Source organism: Neophocaena asiaeorientalis, unplaced genomic scaffold (genome assembly GCF_003031525.2).
Source record: "Neophocaena asiaeorientalis asiaeorientalis breed wild unplaced genomic scaffold, Neophocaena_asiaeorientalis_V1.1 scaffold59, whole genome shotgun sequence".
In the NCBI taxonomy this organism is placed as follows: Eukaryota; Metazoa; Chordata; class Mammalia; order Artiodactyla; family Phocoenidae; genus Neophocaena; species Neophocaena asiaeorientalis.
Window position 1 is genome coordinate 15,569,159 of NW_020174268.1, and position 15,808 is coordinate 15,584,966.

At 41.9% G+C, this 15,808-nt stretch overlaps 1 protein-coding gene across 5 annotated transcripts in view; it reads right to left on the reverse strand.

The window, feature by feature from the left end:
* The window catches only part of FRY (FRY microtubule binding protein), a 323,296-nt gene that overhangs the window by 102,014 nt on the left and 205,474 nt on the right, over window positions 1–15,808 (reverse strand). For all 5 annotated transcript variants that reach the window (XM_024755579.1, XM_024755578.1, XM_024755577.1 and 2 more), the window contains 4 exons: window positions 14,473–14,580; window positions 4,238–4,496; window positions 2,620–2,802; window positions 30–116 (listed from right to left, as the gene is read on the reverse strand). In XM_024755579.1, the coding sequence (XP_024611347.1) occupies window positions 30–116; window positions 2,620–2,802; window positions 4,238–4,496; window positions 14,473–14,580 (637 nt within the window). The remainder of the gene's footprint in view (window positions 1–29; window positions 117–2,619; window positions 2,803–4,237; window positions 4,497–14,472; window positions 14,581–15,808) is intronic.

A 15,808-nucleotide genomic window follows, 5' to 3' on the forward strand; every position in this document is an offset into this window, starting at 1 on the left:
TCAACAATCAGGATCAAACGTGTACTTACTGAATCCGAAGCTGCTACGTGAATAAAACTTTCGAGAATGGAAGAACTTAGCTGATCCATGACATCAATCATAGGCCTGTCATCGTCCTGTACATAAAGGAGACGATTACTCTCCACGGGAAAACGAATCCTTCCACCCTCTCCACCGCCTTTGTCCAGCATGTGAAGCATAACAGCTTGCAAGGTAGTGATAAGGGTTTTCTCACAGAAAAGTGAGTGCCATGGTGGTGAAAGGTAGTGGGTAAAACTCCCTAGGATTCTGAGTTTAGTCTTACAAGTTTCAGCGGAAGATAATTAGAGCTCCAATTTGACGTTGTACTGAAAAGACACGTACCTGAATTTCAAAAACTCATGCACATACAGTTATTTAGACTGGAATCTAAATCTCAGCATCACACATTATTCACTAAAGTGTTCACGTTGTCATTAATTTTAGAAAATGGAAAAGCCATGAAAATGCTACTTACTCAAGTCACTGATCTGCTAAAATAACTGGTAAATTGTTGACTGTGATTGCATTTCAGTCCCAAAGAAACTGCACAGGAGACTGACCACACACTCTCTGTAGTATCTATGTTGCGCACAGCTATTTGGTAAAAGAAGCAAATTGGAAAAAAGCACAGGAGAGAGTATCTTACAGGAAATTCTCCTACATGATAGTGCGCATATACATGAACATGTGTGTTTGCCATCCTTTATCATAGAAAGGCTCAGAAATATGAAATTATTTACTTAGCAGCCTTATAGGAAAGCTTCGGAATGTCCTTATTCATGTACGAATGAGAATGGTTTCAAAAAGGTTGTGGCTGAAAAAGAACCAAACAACAAAAAACCAAGCTTGTAGATACAGAGACCGGATTGGTTGGTTCCCAGAGGCGGGGGGGAGGGGCGGCAAAATGGGTAAAGGAATCAAAAGGTATAAACTTCCAGGTATAAAATAAATACGTCATGCAGATGTAATGCACAGCATGGCGACTACAGTGAATAAGACTATCGCATATTTGAAAGCTGCTAAGAGAGTAGATCTTAAAAGCCCTCATCACAAGAAAAAAAAAATCCTGTAGCTACGAATGGTGATGGATATTAACTACTTATTGTGGTGAACATTTCACAATATGTACAACTATGGAATCATTACATTGTACACTTGAAACTAATAATGTTGTATGTCAATTATGCCTCAATAAAAAAAATTACACACACAAAAAAGCTGTGGCTGGTCAAAGAAAGCACCATATGAGAAATATTCTTAACACAGTCGGCTGGAATAGCAGTTTAAGAACCTGGGCTGAAGAGGCATGTATATCTGGTTTTCAATTCTAGCTCTACCACATCCTAGTTGTTGATTTTGGGTAAGGCATTTAAGCCCCCTAAACCTCAGTCTCAGAAACTGCACTATGGGAAAAATAACAGTACCAATTCTTAAGTTATTGTGAGGGTTCAGTGAGATAATATGTATAAAGCACAGCTCACTGCCTGACACACACATGGCAATTATTATTATCATTATTTCATAATTAGAGACTTAATGGAGGTTTATCAAAATGCAGCATGTCCTAGAGATCCATTCACCAGATCCCAGAGATGTCCTAAAATACATCAGAAAGCTTGCTGCAGAAATGTGAACAGAAACGATTGGGATACATTCGAAAATATTTTGGGAAGACACTGATCATTTTAAGGATCATGAAACCAAGATTAGAGACTTAAAACAAGAAAACAGAAAGTAGTATTTTTCTAAAGAAGTATGTCACATAAAAAGCTGGTCCTTCTTTCATCAACTTGTGGAGAGTGTTTGGCCACCTGTGCCGACAGGCAATGAAACTTAACATCTAAACAAGGGTGTACAGCCCTTGACCAAGTGCAGGAGAATAACTGGAGTCAGTCATGGTTATTAGACAGCTTACTTCTCCCATCTCAAGTGGACATATTTTCTTGTGATGCCATTTTTCTACAATTTTCAGTAAGCCAGACTGTTTGGTACCTTGCTCTTCTTAAACGGGATGCATGGTTTTCACAAGTTCATTCTCTAATATAAATGTAATATCTTCTTAATTCTATGTACGTTGAACATTATGAAAGAAAATGATCTATAACTGAAGCCTAAGATTCACTTCTTCACAAAGCACCACCTCTTAGAGAATCAGGAATAGTCTATTCTTGTGCCCTCAGAATATATGACTTAGCTCTTGTAGGTCAAGAGTACGATTTCATAATTAAAAACCCACCCTGGGCTTCCCTGGTTGCGCAGCGGTTGAGAGTCCGCCTGCCGATACAGGGGACACGGGTTCGTGCCCCGGACCGGGAAGATCCCACATGCCGCGGAGCAGCTGGGCCCGTGAGCCATGGCTGCTGAGCCTGCGCGTCCGGAGCCTGTGCTCCGCAACGAGAGAGGCCACAACAGTGAGAGGCCCACGTACCGCAAAAAACAAAACCAAACAAAAAAAACCCACCCTGAATCAAAAATTATTTGTTGACATCATGGGACATGAAAGTACATAAAATAGTAATGCATTCTTTACAGTTTTTAACCTAAACTTTGAAACTGTTGAAAGATATGAATTGGAAAATTCAGAAAAATAATCCATACCTCAGGCTGACCCAGGGCGATGAATAAAGCTCGAATTTCCTTGAGTATTAAAACAGACAGTTTGCGAGTGGCCACCTGGGAACTGCAGAGTAAAACCAGAGCAAAGCCTTCCACGGCATGGAGTACGCTGCAGTGGGGACCTCGCTCCGAATGGATTCGGTGGCTGGAGCCATTGGCAATGAGCTATCGTGCAGTAAGAACAACATTCTATGTTCAGAAAAACAACAGTGGAAGAAGCAGCCACTCTTCTATGTACACCTTCTGGCATGTTTGACCTTGTAATACTAAAATAAATTATACCAGCTTAGAACCACACACCTCTATGAATTCATTATTATTCATGAAATATCACAGATCCCTTTTTATTTTCAGACCAACTGTCACTTTGGAATACCATCAGCCCTCTGTTACCTCTGATAAGGAATAACTTTTCAAAGGTTATTAGCAGGAATAAAAACAAAACTGCTTCCATCCGTACCATTTGAGATGACACTGTATATTTAATTAAAGTGCCCTAATTTGGCTTTACTTAAATTCTCTATAGAGAATTCTCTATTTTAGTTACTACTAAATTGAATTTTCAAACATTGATTTGCTAATCAGACTTCTTTTCATGTTAGATTTTAATCCGGATTTTGCATGTTAATGAGATGGGTTCCGAAAGTTCCCAAACCGAATGAGTCTCAAACAAAAGCACGCCAGACAACAGGGCAGATTCCACCTCCATTTCAGTCTCCCTTTTTCAAGCATAGGCAATCCTTGTTTTCCTCCCTGTCATCTTTTGGCAAGTGTAGGACACAAGGAAGGAGTAATGCCCTGAAGCTCATCTCTGAGGTTAGCCCATGTGGGACCCTAAATGCTATCATACTTCCCAAGCCTCGACATTCCTCAGACCCTCAGCTAAGCTCTTCTCCAGCCAGACCCCTTCTCTGTCTGCTCATTGCCAACACCAAGTCACACAGCCCTGGTTCTCATTTGACGACACTCCTCCTCAACCTGCTCTTCAAAATGGTATCATTGATTTTTACCATTCAGGACTGAGGCAGGGAAGAATAAAGAAACCACAAGACTTCTTTCTTCTCTGGATATTGGAGAAAGCAACCAATTTGTTGCTGACTAGGGGGAAAACACTGGTGGGCAGCTAACTTTTATATATCCATATCCAACTCTATATCCATATTCATATCTATATCTATATCTGCTCTAGAGTCATATCCAGATCTAGATCCATATCCATATTCATATCCAAATCTAGATACACATCCACATCCATATCCATTTCCAGCTTTATATCCACATCCATATCTAGATCCATATTCATACCCAGCTCTATATCTCTTCCCTATGGTCATTTGCTCTTACAAATAGATTTATAATCATGATTCTCTGAAAAAAACATCCTTTTCTGCTCCATAAATGGCCTTGCTAATGTTAATAAAGCTAACCCGAGGTGGCATACGATGCCCTGAATCTCTTGGCCACAATTTAGGCAGATGGAAAAACTTAGGGCCATCTCTAGGTAGCTGAAGGTAAGAACCACAAGGTTCTCTGGGCTGCAACTTATTTATATATGTGCAACATAAAGAATATAAATTAGTGGGCAAAGGGTGAAAATCACCTCTGAATTTCTGATCTTGTTGGCTTGTTCGTAGACTTTTCCTTGAGTTTGTATGACCAGTTTCCACTGGGTGAGGAGCTGCAGCAGTAACTTGAGGGATGAATCAAGGAGTGTGTGATGCATGTCATTCACTTCCCGGAGCAGGAAGTTGGTAAAGCCAAATAGGACATCTTCCCTCCAGTCTGAGAAGTCAACAAGTAAACCCTGAAGAGAATTTTGTGCAATATGTCGCAGTTCATCGTCCATGTGAATAGAGAGCCTGTGAGATGAATAAAGACAATGAAGTCATTTACTTTATCAGTTTTTCTTCTATATCTGTAAAGGAACATATATAAGGCCAGAGCCTTCTACTGTATCTGAGAAATGGGTCACTCTCCCCTAATATATTATTATAATTTTCACTCAGCTCCCCTAATGTTAACATCTTATATAACCACGGTACGTGATCAAAACTGAGAAGTTAACATCGGTAAAATGCTACTAACTAAAATACAGATTTTATTCAGATTTCACCAGTGTTCCATCAATGTCCTCCCTGTGTCGGAATGCAATCCGAGATACCATGTTGCACTTAGCTGTACGTGAATTCTTTTTAATACATTACTGACTACAGAATAAATTAGAATCAAACCTTACCACTTTTAAGGATGGTCCCGGAGAAACTAAGGGACTCATCCAGAAGTTCAGTGAAAATGAGTAATTAAAAGTTAGGCCAGTTGTCCTCAATTGGTTTGGCCCCCACGAAGGGAGTTTTGGTAACGTCTACAAACATTATTGGTTGTCACAACTTGGAGTGTGCTCCTGGTATCTATGTAGTAGGCAGAAGCCAGGGATGCTGTTAAACATCCTACAATGCACATGACAACTCCTATGACAAAGAATTCTCTGACCTAAAATGCTGGCAAAGTTGGGAAATCCTGAGTTTGTCAACTGAAATAATATCAGTGTATTTATGGTTTAAGCCAGAACATCATAATAATATTATTAAATAAATCTCAACATTGGTATGGAGCGTTTATAGTTAACATCATGCTTTATAGATTCATTCATTCACTTATTTAATAAACAAATGTTTTTGAGGTCCTCCTAAGATTCAGGCCCTCCTAAGATTCAGGATATGGAGTACGGTATGGCTGTGTTTACTGGGTAGGGTGTTAGCAAGAGCGAGGTATGAGACAGTCCTGGAGAGAGAGCAGGAGTGGCTTGCTGGAGGGTCTGTGGGCCACCCAAGGAGGCAACACAGCAGGGAGACGTTAAGTGTGAGTGCTCTGGGATCAGAATGCCTGATCATGTATTAGCTATGTGACCTCATGCCACTTACTTAACCTCTCTAAGCCTCAGAGCCTCATTTGGAACATGGGGATAATAGCTGTACTTGTGTCTCATAAACCTGTTGTGAGGTTCATTGAGATGATCTATGAACAGCGTTTCGTACCACAAGGAGCATGCGGTAGGCACTCAGTACAGGTTAGCTCTTACTATGAGAAGGAAAGGAACTGTATTCAGAAAGTTACAGGGGAAGTAACATGATTAGATTCACATCTGAGAAAAGAAAGTTAGGCAGGAACATGCAGGATGCCTTGGAGGAGTCACAAGACTGAGGGCAGAGACCGGCTGGGAGGTCACTGCAGTGACTCAGGCACCAAGTGGCGGGGGCCTGACCCAAGGCAGAGAAGTAGTAAGGAAGGGAGAGATGGAGAGCAAAGATACCCAGGAGACAGAATTTCCAGGACTCAGCATCCTGGAATTGTTCAGTGTCAAAGAAGAAGCTGGCCAAGTCAACCGGGGCCCCCATTAAATAGGACGAACGAAGTATCTTCAACCAACAGAAAAAGAAACTGTGAACCAGAGTGGTTAAGGAATTTCCTCAAAGTCCAGGATTCCAACCCAGGACTTCTCATCTTTAATCCAAAGTTTTCTCCATAAAACAGGTCTGATACACTTACATATTTTTGAATAGGTAGTATTTCAAAAACTTGATACTGAATACCCTTCTTATTCTCTAGAGTATAAAGTACACTAATTGGTCCAAATTTGACAATATAAACCAGACAAAAGCTCATTAATGAGCAGATATATACCAAGTCAGGGAAGATATATTTTCTGTTCCAAAATCAAGTTAAGCTCTACAAAACTGCTGAGAAGGAAGAGCTGAGCTAATCCTTCAGGGCAGACTTGCTATTAAGTCTATAGTTGTTAAGTAGGTCATAGTTGCTGAAATAACACACAGAGGTCTTTAACCTGGGCTTCTAGTTAAGGACTAAGGCAGGAATTTACAAATTTTCTTTGTATTTTAATCAGCAGCTCCATTTTTTTTTTTTCAAAAAATTTTATGTAGAGCTCTAGTATATAGTACAACCGAGTTGTGGGACTTCCCTGGTGGCACAGTGGTTAGGAATCCGCCTGCAGGGGGACAGGGGTTCGAGCCCTGGTCCTGGACGATCCCACATGCCGCAGAGAAACTGAGGCCGTGTGCCTAGAGCCTATGCTCCGCAACAAGAGAAGCCACCGCAATGACGCCCGCACACTGCAACAAAGAGTAGCCCCCGCTCGCCGGAACTAGAGAAAGCCTGCACGCAGCAACAAAGACCCAACACGGCCATAAGTAAGTAAATAAATTTATTTATTTATTAAAAAGAAAAAACCGAGTTGTTCTGGTTGAAGCTGGGTAAAGCTTCATGTGAGAGGAAACATTCCTTCAATCTACAAGCAGCTTCCAGCCACCTTTGCAGCCCATGGTTTGAAAACACTAATTTACGGAAAACACTTGAGGTCATGTTTCCATCTTAAGTTTATTGTTCCAATTGATTACATTTATACCTGTCTATAGTCCTGAATGTCTTAGAGAATAAGCTTCTGCAGATGATGAACCACCTTTTAAGGACAGGAACAGGAGGCACTCAGCAAATGTTAACTGATGGTAATGGTATTGTTCATTGTTACGGGTTGTGTCTCCTCCCAAATTCACATGTTGAAATCCACACACTCAGCACCTGAGAATTTTACATTATTTGGGTATAAGGTCATTGCAGATGCAATTAGCTAAATTAGGATGAGGTCATGCTGGAGTAGGGTAAAATCCGTATGGCTGGTGTCCTTATAAGAAGGGGAGATGTGGAGACAGACGCACACAGGGAGAACACCGAGTAAAGACAAAGGCAGAGATCAGGGTGATGCTTCTATGAACCAAGGAAGGCCAAACTATGCCAGAAACCCCCAGAAGCTAGGAGAGAGGCATAAAATAGATTCTCTCTCACAGCCTCAGAAGAAAGCAACCCTGATGACTTCTAGCCTGTGGAACTGTGAGACAATAAATTTCTGTTATTTTAGCCACCCAGTTTGTGCTATTTTATTACACACATGAAACTAGGCAAGCACATATCTTTAGGGTCAAAAGTCAAAATAAAAACCATGCCATGGCCTATTTAGATGAAGCTTTTAAAGAAGGGCCAATACTTTCAGATTTCCAATGAGATTAATTCTACTCTTTGTCTAAGTTTGGCATTATTCGCACTTTGCAATCTGGCAGCTGCCTTAACTTTAAACCAACAGTGCAGGATCATTTTAAGGACTCTGAGACCCCAAGGTGGTACAGCTCTTGCTATTTTTGGTGACACTCCTCTTGAAATCGTGGTATTCACATGCCTCACCAGTGAGAACACTCAAAAATATTCCTGGAGTACGAAGAGACAGGACCAGGGAGGGGAGGGAGCTTTGGGAATAAAAGGCCCAGTTGATAATAAACGTGGAATATTTGTGGAAGAAAAAGGTCCAGTGTCACAGAACTGAGATGGAGTGAAAATAACGTATCAAGGCAAGTCTGAGTGGCAACAGGCGAGGGAGAAGAAGTTGCGAGAAGAGCCAGAGCCCCACCCCTGTGTCATTCCTTGGAGAGTCGAAGTAGGGAGCTGCCTATCAGATACAGCCGCCGTTTCTTCCACCCAGATCTTCCTCATTTTTACTTTTGTTAGATTTTAACCAGATAATCACAGATCATCTTGTAAAGCACATGGGATTTAACATTATAAAACAGAAAACAGGAAAAAAAATTTTGGTTAATGAAAAAGGAGAAGAAGATTCAGTTAAAGGAGAAAGATGCTCAGCCATCCTGCATGATGCTGGCCGACCTATTTACAGTCTCACAATGCCTGCTGGTCCAGCAAGGAGTGGCTGAGGAGAGGACATCCCCCAAACTCCCGCAGGGTCATCCCACTGAGAAGCCAGAAAAGAAAGGACAGGTTCTTGCCTGTGAACAACTGTGATGACAATAAACAACAGTCCTGTGAGAGTCTGGTGGCAGCAATTCAAAGAGAAGAGAGACGTTCAGAGAAGGCAGCTCAGGAAGTCTGACTAGGTTGGGGGATCCGAGGAAAAATTTCTAAGACACTGATCTGGTTTCCAGGAGCTTATAATGGGGCCACGGGTATATGGTTACACACAAAACCACCAAGGGGGCCTGAAGGGACTCCACCGTGACACAGCAGTGAAGCATCTCAAAAGAAACCGTTACTGCCAACATCAACTGCATCTGTCCTTCCCCAGCAGCTGCCATGAGGCTCATGGACCAGCCTGGCCTGATTAACCAGGCGGCGACATTCTGCATGAGCCAACAGTCCCGAGGCCCTGCTTGGAGTGATCTAGGACGGGGGTGTGGTGTGAGGAGCACTTACACTAAGTAAGGATGTGGGTAAAAGGGGGAAAACCCAGAACTTGAGCAAGGCCGCCTTCTTGGTTGGTCAGATCAGACAAACGACTGAACAGAACCACTTTCGTAGAGGTGAGCTCAGGTTCAGATGGAATCAGCTCAGTCGCTGTGAAGAATTGTGTTGCTAGAGGTGCATGAAGGAAAAGGGAGTGACTTCAAATTCACAAACTATACCCAGAAGAAAAGATCCATTAGGAGGAACAGCCTCCTCTCAGCTCTGGCAGGACTGACACAAGGTTATCAGGCAGTGGTGAGGGACCTGTTCCCCCTAACGTCACCAAGGGCAGCAGAGGAAGAAATGGTTTAGAAGTGAAGCCCTGGAGACAAAGGTTTCCAAAAGGAGGGACTTGCTGACCAGTGGACTGTTAACCTCTGGCATGTTCACCAGAAGTGGCGGAAACTTCTTCTCTAAGGTATTAAAGAATGAACTCCCGGTACTTCCCTGGTGGTCCAGTGGTTAAGACTCCGTGCTCCTTGTGACCACCTAGAGGGGTGGGATAGGGAGGGTGGGAGGGAGACGCTAGAGGGAGGGGATATGGGGATGTATGTATACGTATAGCTGATTCACTTTGTTATACAGCAGAAACTAACACACCATTGCAAAGCAATTATACTCCAATAAAGATGTTTAAAAAAAAAAAAAAAGACTCCGTGCTTCCAATTTAGGGGGTGTGGGTTCAACCCTGGTCAGGGAACTAAGATCCCACATGCCACGTGGCGTGGCCCCTCCCGAAAAAATAAATAAATAAAATTAAATGGGAACTTTATTAAAAAAAAAAAGAATGAGCTCCCACCTTTCTACAGGGCTTTGAATTGCATCTCAATTAAAATAAAGTAATAAGATTAAGTGGTTTATCAAGGCAATATATGCTATTGAGTCTACAGTTCTCACCCAGCTACTCAAAACAGCTAGCCGCCCCCCACTACACAAAGGCTGAAGACTGAATGATAAACAGTAAATGATAAATAGCTTTCAGATACCACTAAAGATCATGAAATTGTATATGCATTACCTCAGAAAGTTCCTCAAGCTGTAAAGAAACACTGCACAAAATGTTTGCCGTTTTGTATAAAACCAATGACATTTGTCACTTCTATTTGGCTTCTGGAAAATTCTGTACATTTGGGCAACCAACTTTACTCTTCTGAAGTTCAATCTCTTTGTCTGAAAATAGGAATGCATATGTCCCCAGCTTTCCTAACATAAAGTATATGAAAGTGCATTGTACGTCGTGGTATAATATGTTATTCATGTTTAAAGATGCCTACAAATAATAACTAACATTTGCTGAGAGCTTACTGTGTTCTAGGCACGATGTTAAGTGATTTATATGCATTGTTTAATTCTCACAACCCTATTTCAGATTTCTGAAAGGAGGGCAAACATGGAACAGCAAACCCTTAGTGCATCTACAGTGCTGCAGGAAGGGACAGAGGACAGGAGCCTGTAGACTGCTAGGGGAAAAGGTCCTTCCTGTGCTCAAGGGTAGAGCAGGAAACACCTGGGAGGAGACAGAGAAAAATGATGGCGACTGCCAAGGAGAAAAGTGAGCTCCACCTTCTTTGTCTGTTTCGGTCTGTAAGCCATTGTTATGGTAAACCTACTAATACAACTCTGAGATTAGAGTGTCTGGGGTATTTAGCCAATACGTGAACAGCTGGGAAGGGAGCCTGGGGACAGTTATGGGGGACATAACCTTGAAACTCCTGTCACCTACAAACTGGCACTTGCCATTGGCACTTGCCATCTACCTCTACAAGGATTAAACCACGAGCCGCTGCAGCTGCTGACCTTTGACACCCCTTGAAAGGAGTTCAGGGTGGAGATCAGGAATGAGGCGCTCTGTGCTCTGGGAAAAACTGGCAGGACGGGTCTTCAGATAATTAGATATTTTCAGGAAAAGATTTTATGAGCCCAATTCTTGTATCTCGTCATATCTAGAAAAGCACTAAAATCCTTCATGGTGACGTCTGCTCCTCCTGACTGGCAGAAACCTTCTGCAAAACATAGGTGCTTGACTGCACGTACTCCCCCTTCACCAAAATCACATATATCCTGAGCATCCCCCCACCTCTTTGGAGCAGTTTCTCAGAGCTATCTGAAATGCTGTCTCCCAGGCTATAGTCCTCATTTTGCCCCAAATAAAACTTAACTCACAACTCTCACGCTGTGCATTATTATTCAGTCGACACTCCTTATTCGGGGAACCAAGCTGTGAGGGGTAGGTGAGCCTGCATGGCATTTGGTCTTATTTTGCCAAGTATGAAGAAAACCCAGGATTTTCTCCAGTAAAAAAAAAGCACCATAGATGCAACCAGGAAGTGTCTGAAATAAAAGGTCTCACACCTCTCTGACGAGACTGTGTCAGGAGTCAAATGAATCCAAATGTGACTGGACTACAGGGGGACAAAGTGACTAAAGACTTGAAACCCACATTTACTGCTCTTCAATTTCTTCACTTCTGACCCTCTTGAGATCTAGAAGGGGCTCGTTTTCTCATAGGGTAATGGACCCAGTGTGAGGGCCAGCTCTCCAAGTTATCCTTCCCCTGAGGAGAACGGCCTCTGGCTTCTTTTGAAGCTTATGAACAAGGCCTCTTCACAGGCTTCCCATATAAGTCCCGTCATTTTCTTAACTCTGCCCTAAGACTTGAACTCTCAAGTATATTTATTTGTTCCTTCCCCTCATAAAAACAGTACCCATGGCCTTGGGCTTTGTAAGAATGTACATAATAATAAACACGAGGCACTATAAATAGCACTGCCATTCCAACCGGGTCTCACAGAATTCCCTCCTGACAAGCCTGGCACCATGGCTGCAGATCCAGGCGTCACTCGATGAGGCTACCAAGGTGATTCCAGAGGTAAGCGTCTCCCACGCAGATTTACAGCAAAACAGCATTAGAGACGGTACCAGAAGGCTGCATGACATTTAAAACACTTAGCATTTCAAAGGGCTTAGTTACATAATCATCACCAATTAGGACTTCAATGAAATAAGTGAACTTTCCCTTTACTTCAGCTTAACTGAGAACTGTCTTTTCCCTGCTGACATATTTTCTCTCCGATTAACCAAAGTGCCATGTCATTTTGCCCTTTCAACAGTCTTATGAGATAGGCAGCATTATTCCAATTCTACCAAGGAAAAAAAAGACAGGGGTTAACTATTGGGTTGGCCTAAAAGTTCGTTCGGGTTTTCCTGTACCGTCTTGTGGAAAAACCCGAACAAACTTTGTGGCCAACCCAATAATTTGTCAGCATCACAATGGCTAGTAAAATGGTAAAGCAGGGAAGCAAAAATCAGGATTTCCAAAGGAGTCAGTACTATTCCCATCTGGGGGGCACCTCCTGCACATCTCTCAGATGGCGTTCCCTTCGTTCCTCAACGCCCCCTGCAGCCCTTTCACTCAGCGCCCCTCCTCTGTGCAAATACTTGTCTCCTAGTCACACCATCCTCCCCATTGTTGTCCACAGCAAATGGACAGGCTGCTCCTGTACATTTCTGGGTAATTCCGGCACTTGTCTCACAGCTTTTCTTTTTCTTCAGCACTTCCCCATCATCCTGGGAGACTCCACAGTAGCGTGGACGGCCCTTTATAGTATCTTGGTCTCTTTGTTCCTCAGCTCCCCAAGCCCCAAATCCCCATGTCTGTTATTCACTAGGAATCCACCCTTCGCTCCTCCTTAAATCTTGTCCTCCCCGAGAACTGGAAGCCCCTTTGTGATCCAGGCTTGTCCTTCCCTCTTTCCCCACTGCTCCCCTACTTCGGATAAGGCGCTCTAGGCTCATATTCTGATTGCTAGGCTTCAGCAAAAGCCTAGACTGTAGTTTAAGTTCATATTCTTCTTAAAACTCATCCTACACATGCAAGGGAAGAAAGAAGAACCCATGGCCTGGAGATGGCTGAGAACCGGTTATAGGTCATGGGTGATAAAAGTCAGCTAGAAGGGTAGACGGCTGTGGCCAGGCAACACCAAAGCTTGACACGGTGGTTATCAAAGCAATGGCTCTCCAGTAAACCTCAGAAGCCAGCACCATCCTGAGCTAGTGTGACCAGAAGAGGGAAAGGAGTGGCTTTGTCCACATTTGGAGTGAAGAGAATGGGGAAGGACAGCAGGCTATGAAAGCTATTAACTGATAGCAGGAAGTGATCAACCATGGGATTTGGTCCCCTCTGCACAGGAGTCCAAACGGCTGTGCAGAGCAGAGAGCATGACGACCAGGATCGCCAGGACGCACTGCGCACCACGGGGACACTCAGAGCCTTGGCCGGCCACCGGGCGATGTGCAGTCACGGGGGACCAGGGCTTGGGCTACTTTTTGGATACTGATGGGAAGGGTGCTCTCTGAAGGCTAGAGGATGTGGGTAAAAGATTATGTATAAAGCATCTTTCATCCAATCAGCATCAATATTTGTTATCCTTCTCTGGCCTTTCCTCTATTCCACCATTATCAGATTAACCAGCCGAAATGACATTTTTTTATCATGTTATTCTCCTGCTTAGAAACTCCATTAGTCCAAACGCCTCAGTTAATAGTAAAGATTAATTAAATATCTACCTCTAAAGTCTTATTTCTATTTATTTTTATCATTGGGTTTTCTAAAATCCTTTTTCTTTCTTTTTTTTTCAAAGCAAGCATGACTTGTCTTCCTCCTCATTCCATTCCCTCCAAGGACCCCGTTTCTAATGATTTTTGCCTTCTAAATGCACTTAGATAATAAGTCACTTTTGATTTTTAAATTAAAGACACGCATCACTGTCAGCTAGAACTTCAGATCAGCATGAGAAAAGTCAAGCTTATTTAACTACAATAATATACTTTCATTCAAAGCAAAGCAAGTTAACTTTAGGTTCTAGTTGGACCGTGAATTCTTACGGAAGATGGGGAGTGGCATAAATGTATGATCTATGGAAGTGAAGTACAAAAATTCGCTTAGGATCCCTGTTACCCACCTTCTTGCCTCCCTGGGGGCGGTGTTGGTCGCAGATTGGGAATCACATCCTGAATGAACTTCTTCCCAGCCAGGCTCATCTCCTCATTTCCTGGTCCCACCTCTGTGCTTGTCCTCATGGCACTCCCTTTACATTTCTACATCCTATCTTTCCTTCAAAGGGCTCTTTACATTTCTATATCCTATCTTTCCTTCAAAGGGCCATTCAAGTTCCACCATCTCCTGGGAGTCATCTGCTGACGTCCCCAGTCCACAGTAATCCTTCTACCCTCTGATTTTATGTATCACATTTTTTTGGTGCCATTAATTTGCACAGTTTCAAGCCTTGGATTGCTAGTTACCTTATGTCCTTATGGATTTGCTTCTACGTTGAATTTTAAACCCCTTGAGCGCAGGAAAAAAAACAAAAAGCCCCAAATCAAAACCATCTCTTTATTCCTCCCGGGAACTCCAAATAGTACCTAGAATTAGTAAATATCTGTCCATTTTTAATAATCATTCTATTTTTTGAGGAATCATGACAAATGATTAAAATCAATTTTGATCAAATAATGCCCACTACAGCTCTCACCTACCTCGCCAGCAAGTCAATAAGTTCAAGTTTTGACATCCCATCAGGAAGCAGTCGAGGAATAGCAGCAACACAGGTCCTGAAAAGATCTATTTTTGGCTTTCTCTCACCCCTGGAATTTGAAGACAAAGTTTAAACGTTAAGTCAAAGGTTATGAAAAAATGTTTAAAAATTGGCCAAATATGTGAACAAAGACTAAAATCAATGCCTTCTGAATCACTGCCTGGTGATGGCTCCCTATTATTCTTAAAGGTTTATGCCTTTTATAGCTTGGCCAGTTCTACGAGAACTTATGAAGATTTAAATGTTAGTTAGAGGTATGTATCTGGAAAGAAAACGCCAATAGCAATAGCATTCTATCGCTATCATATGTCTTGCCATTCAGCTGGGTTCCATGGGGTTTGGTCCCTGTGGGCTCTGCGTTTAAGACACTGAATTCACTGAATTGCCCAGACACGTTAGTATGTAAGAAACACATTGCAGTCATTACTACCTTCAGCATTTAAAAATGGGATTTTCATGTATACAACTGATGGTGCCTTTAACAAGCATGACATCTGGAAGTTTCTCTCTCTGATGAGTTATGCTTCTCCTCTCAAGAGTGCCCACCCCTGATTTTTTTTTTAATTAAATGCTTCCCAAAATAAGTCTTGTCATAATGTCAAGTAAAATCCTGAAATGTATACAATTGTACACCCATTTCTGATTTTTAAAATTACTCTGATGGTCCTGACCTCTATGGAGATAGCTTCTTTTACTTTCTTGAGAATAGGAATGTTTTAAAGGTAATTAATACCTTCGATATCCTGTTGTCAAATATGAAGGAAAAATATAAATTCAGTGACAAACTATTTCAATTTTTACTTCTTTAAATAGATAACTGATTCTTAACCACATATTTACCAATAACCTTTATGGAAAAACTAAACTACACATCAAATCTTTCAAATAACTTGTGATATAACAGCATATTTAAATTTTGATGATTTAGTCCCCTGAGAATAAATATAAAATTGGAACCAAATTAATGCAATCGTAGGACACAAACACAATAATGAAAATGCAAAGTAGCGAAGAAGTAATTCCTTCCTGTAACAGTAACTGTGCCAGAATAGAAATGTAACAGGCAGAATCCATGCTCTCTATAAACTAAAGACAATAATCGGACAGCAATTTTGCTCTGTGACATGACTTTTTAGCATGTGTTTTTAAGTTTGTTAGGAATAAATATGAAACTTTTTTGTATTTTGTGAAAAACAAAACACATATATGTTAATTTCTAAAATACTCTGTTCTTGTGGGAAGTTGTAAGATTATTTTCTCTCCTTTTCCATAGTCCT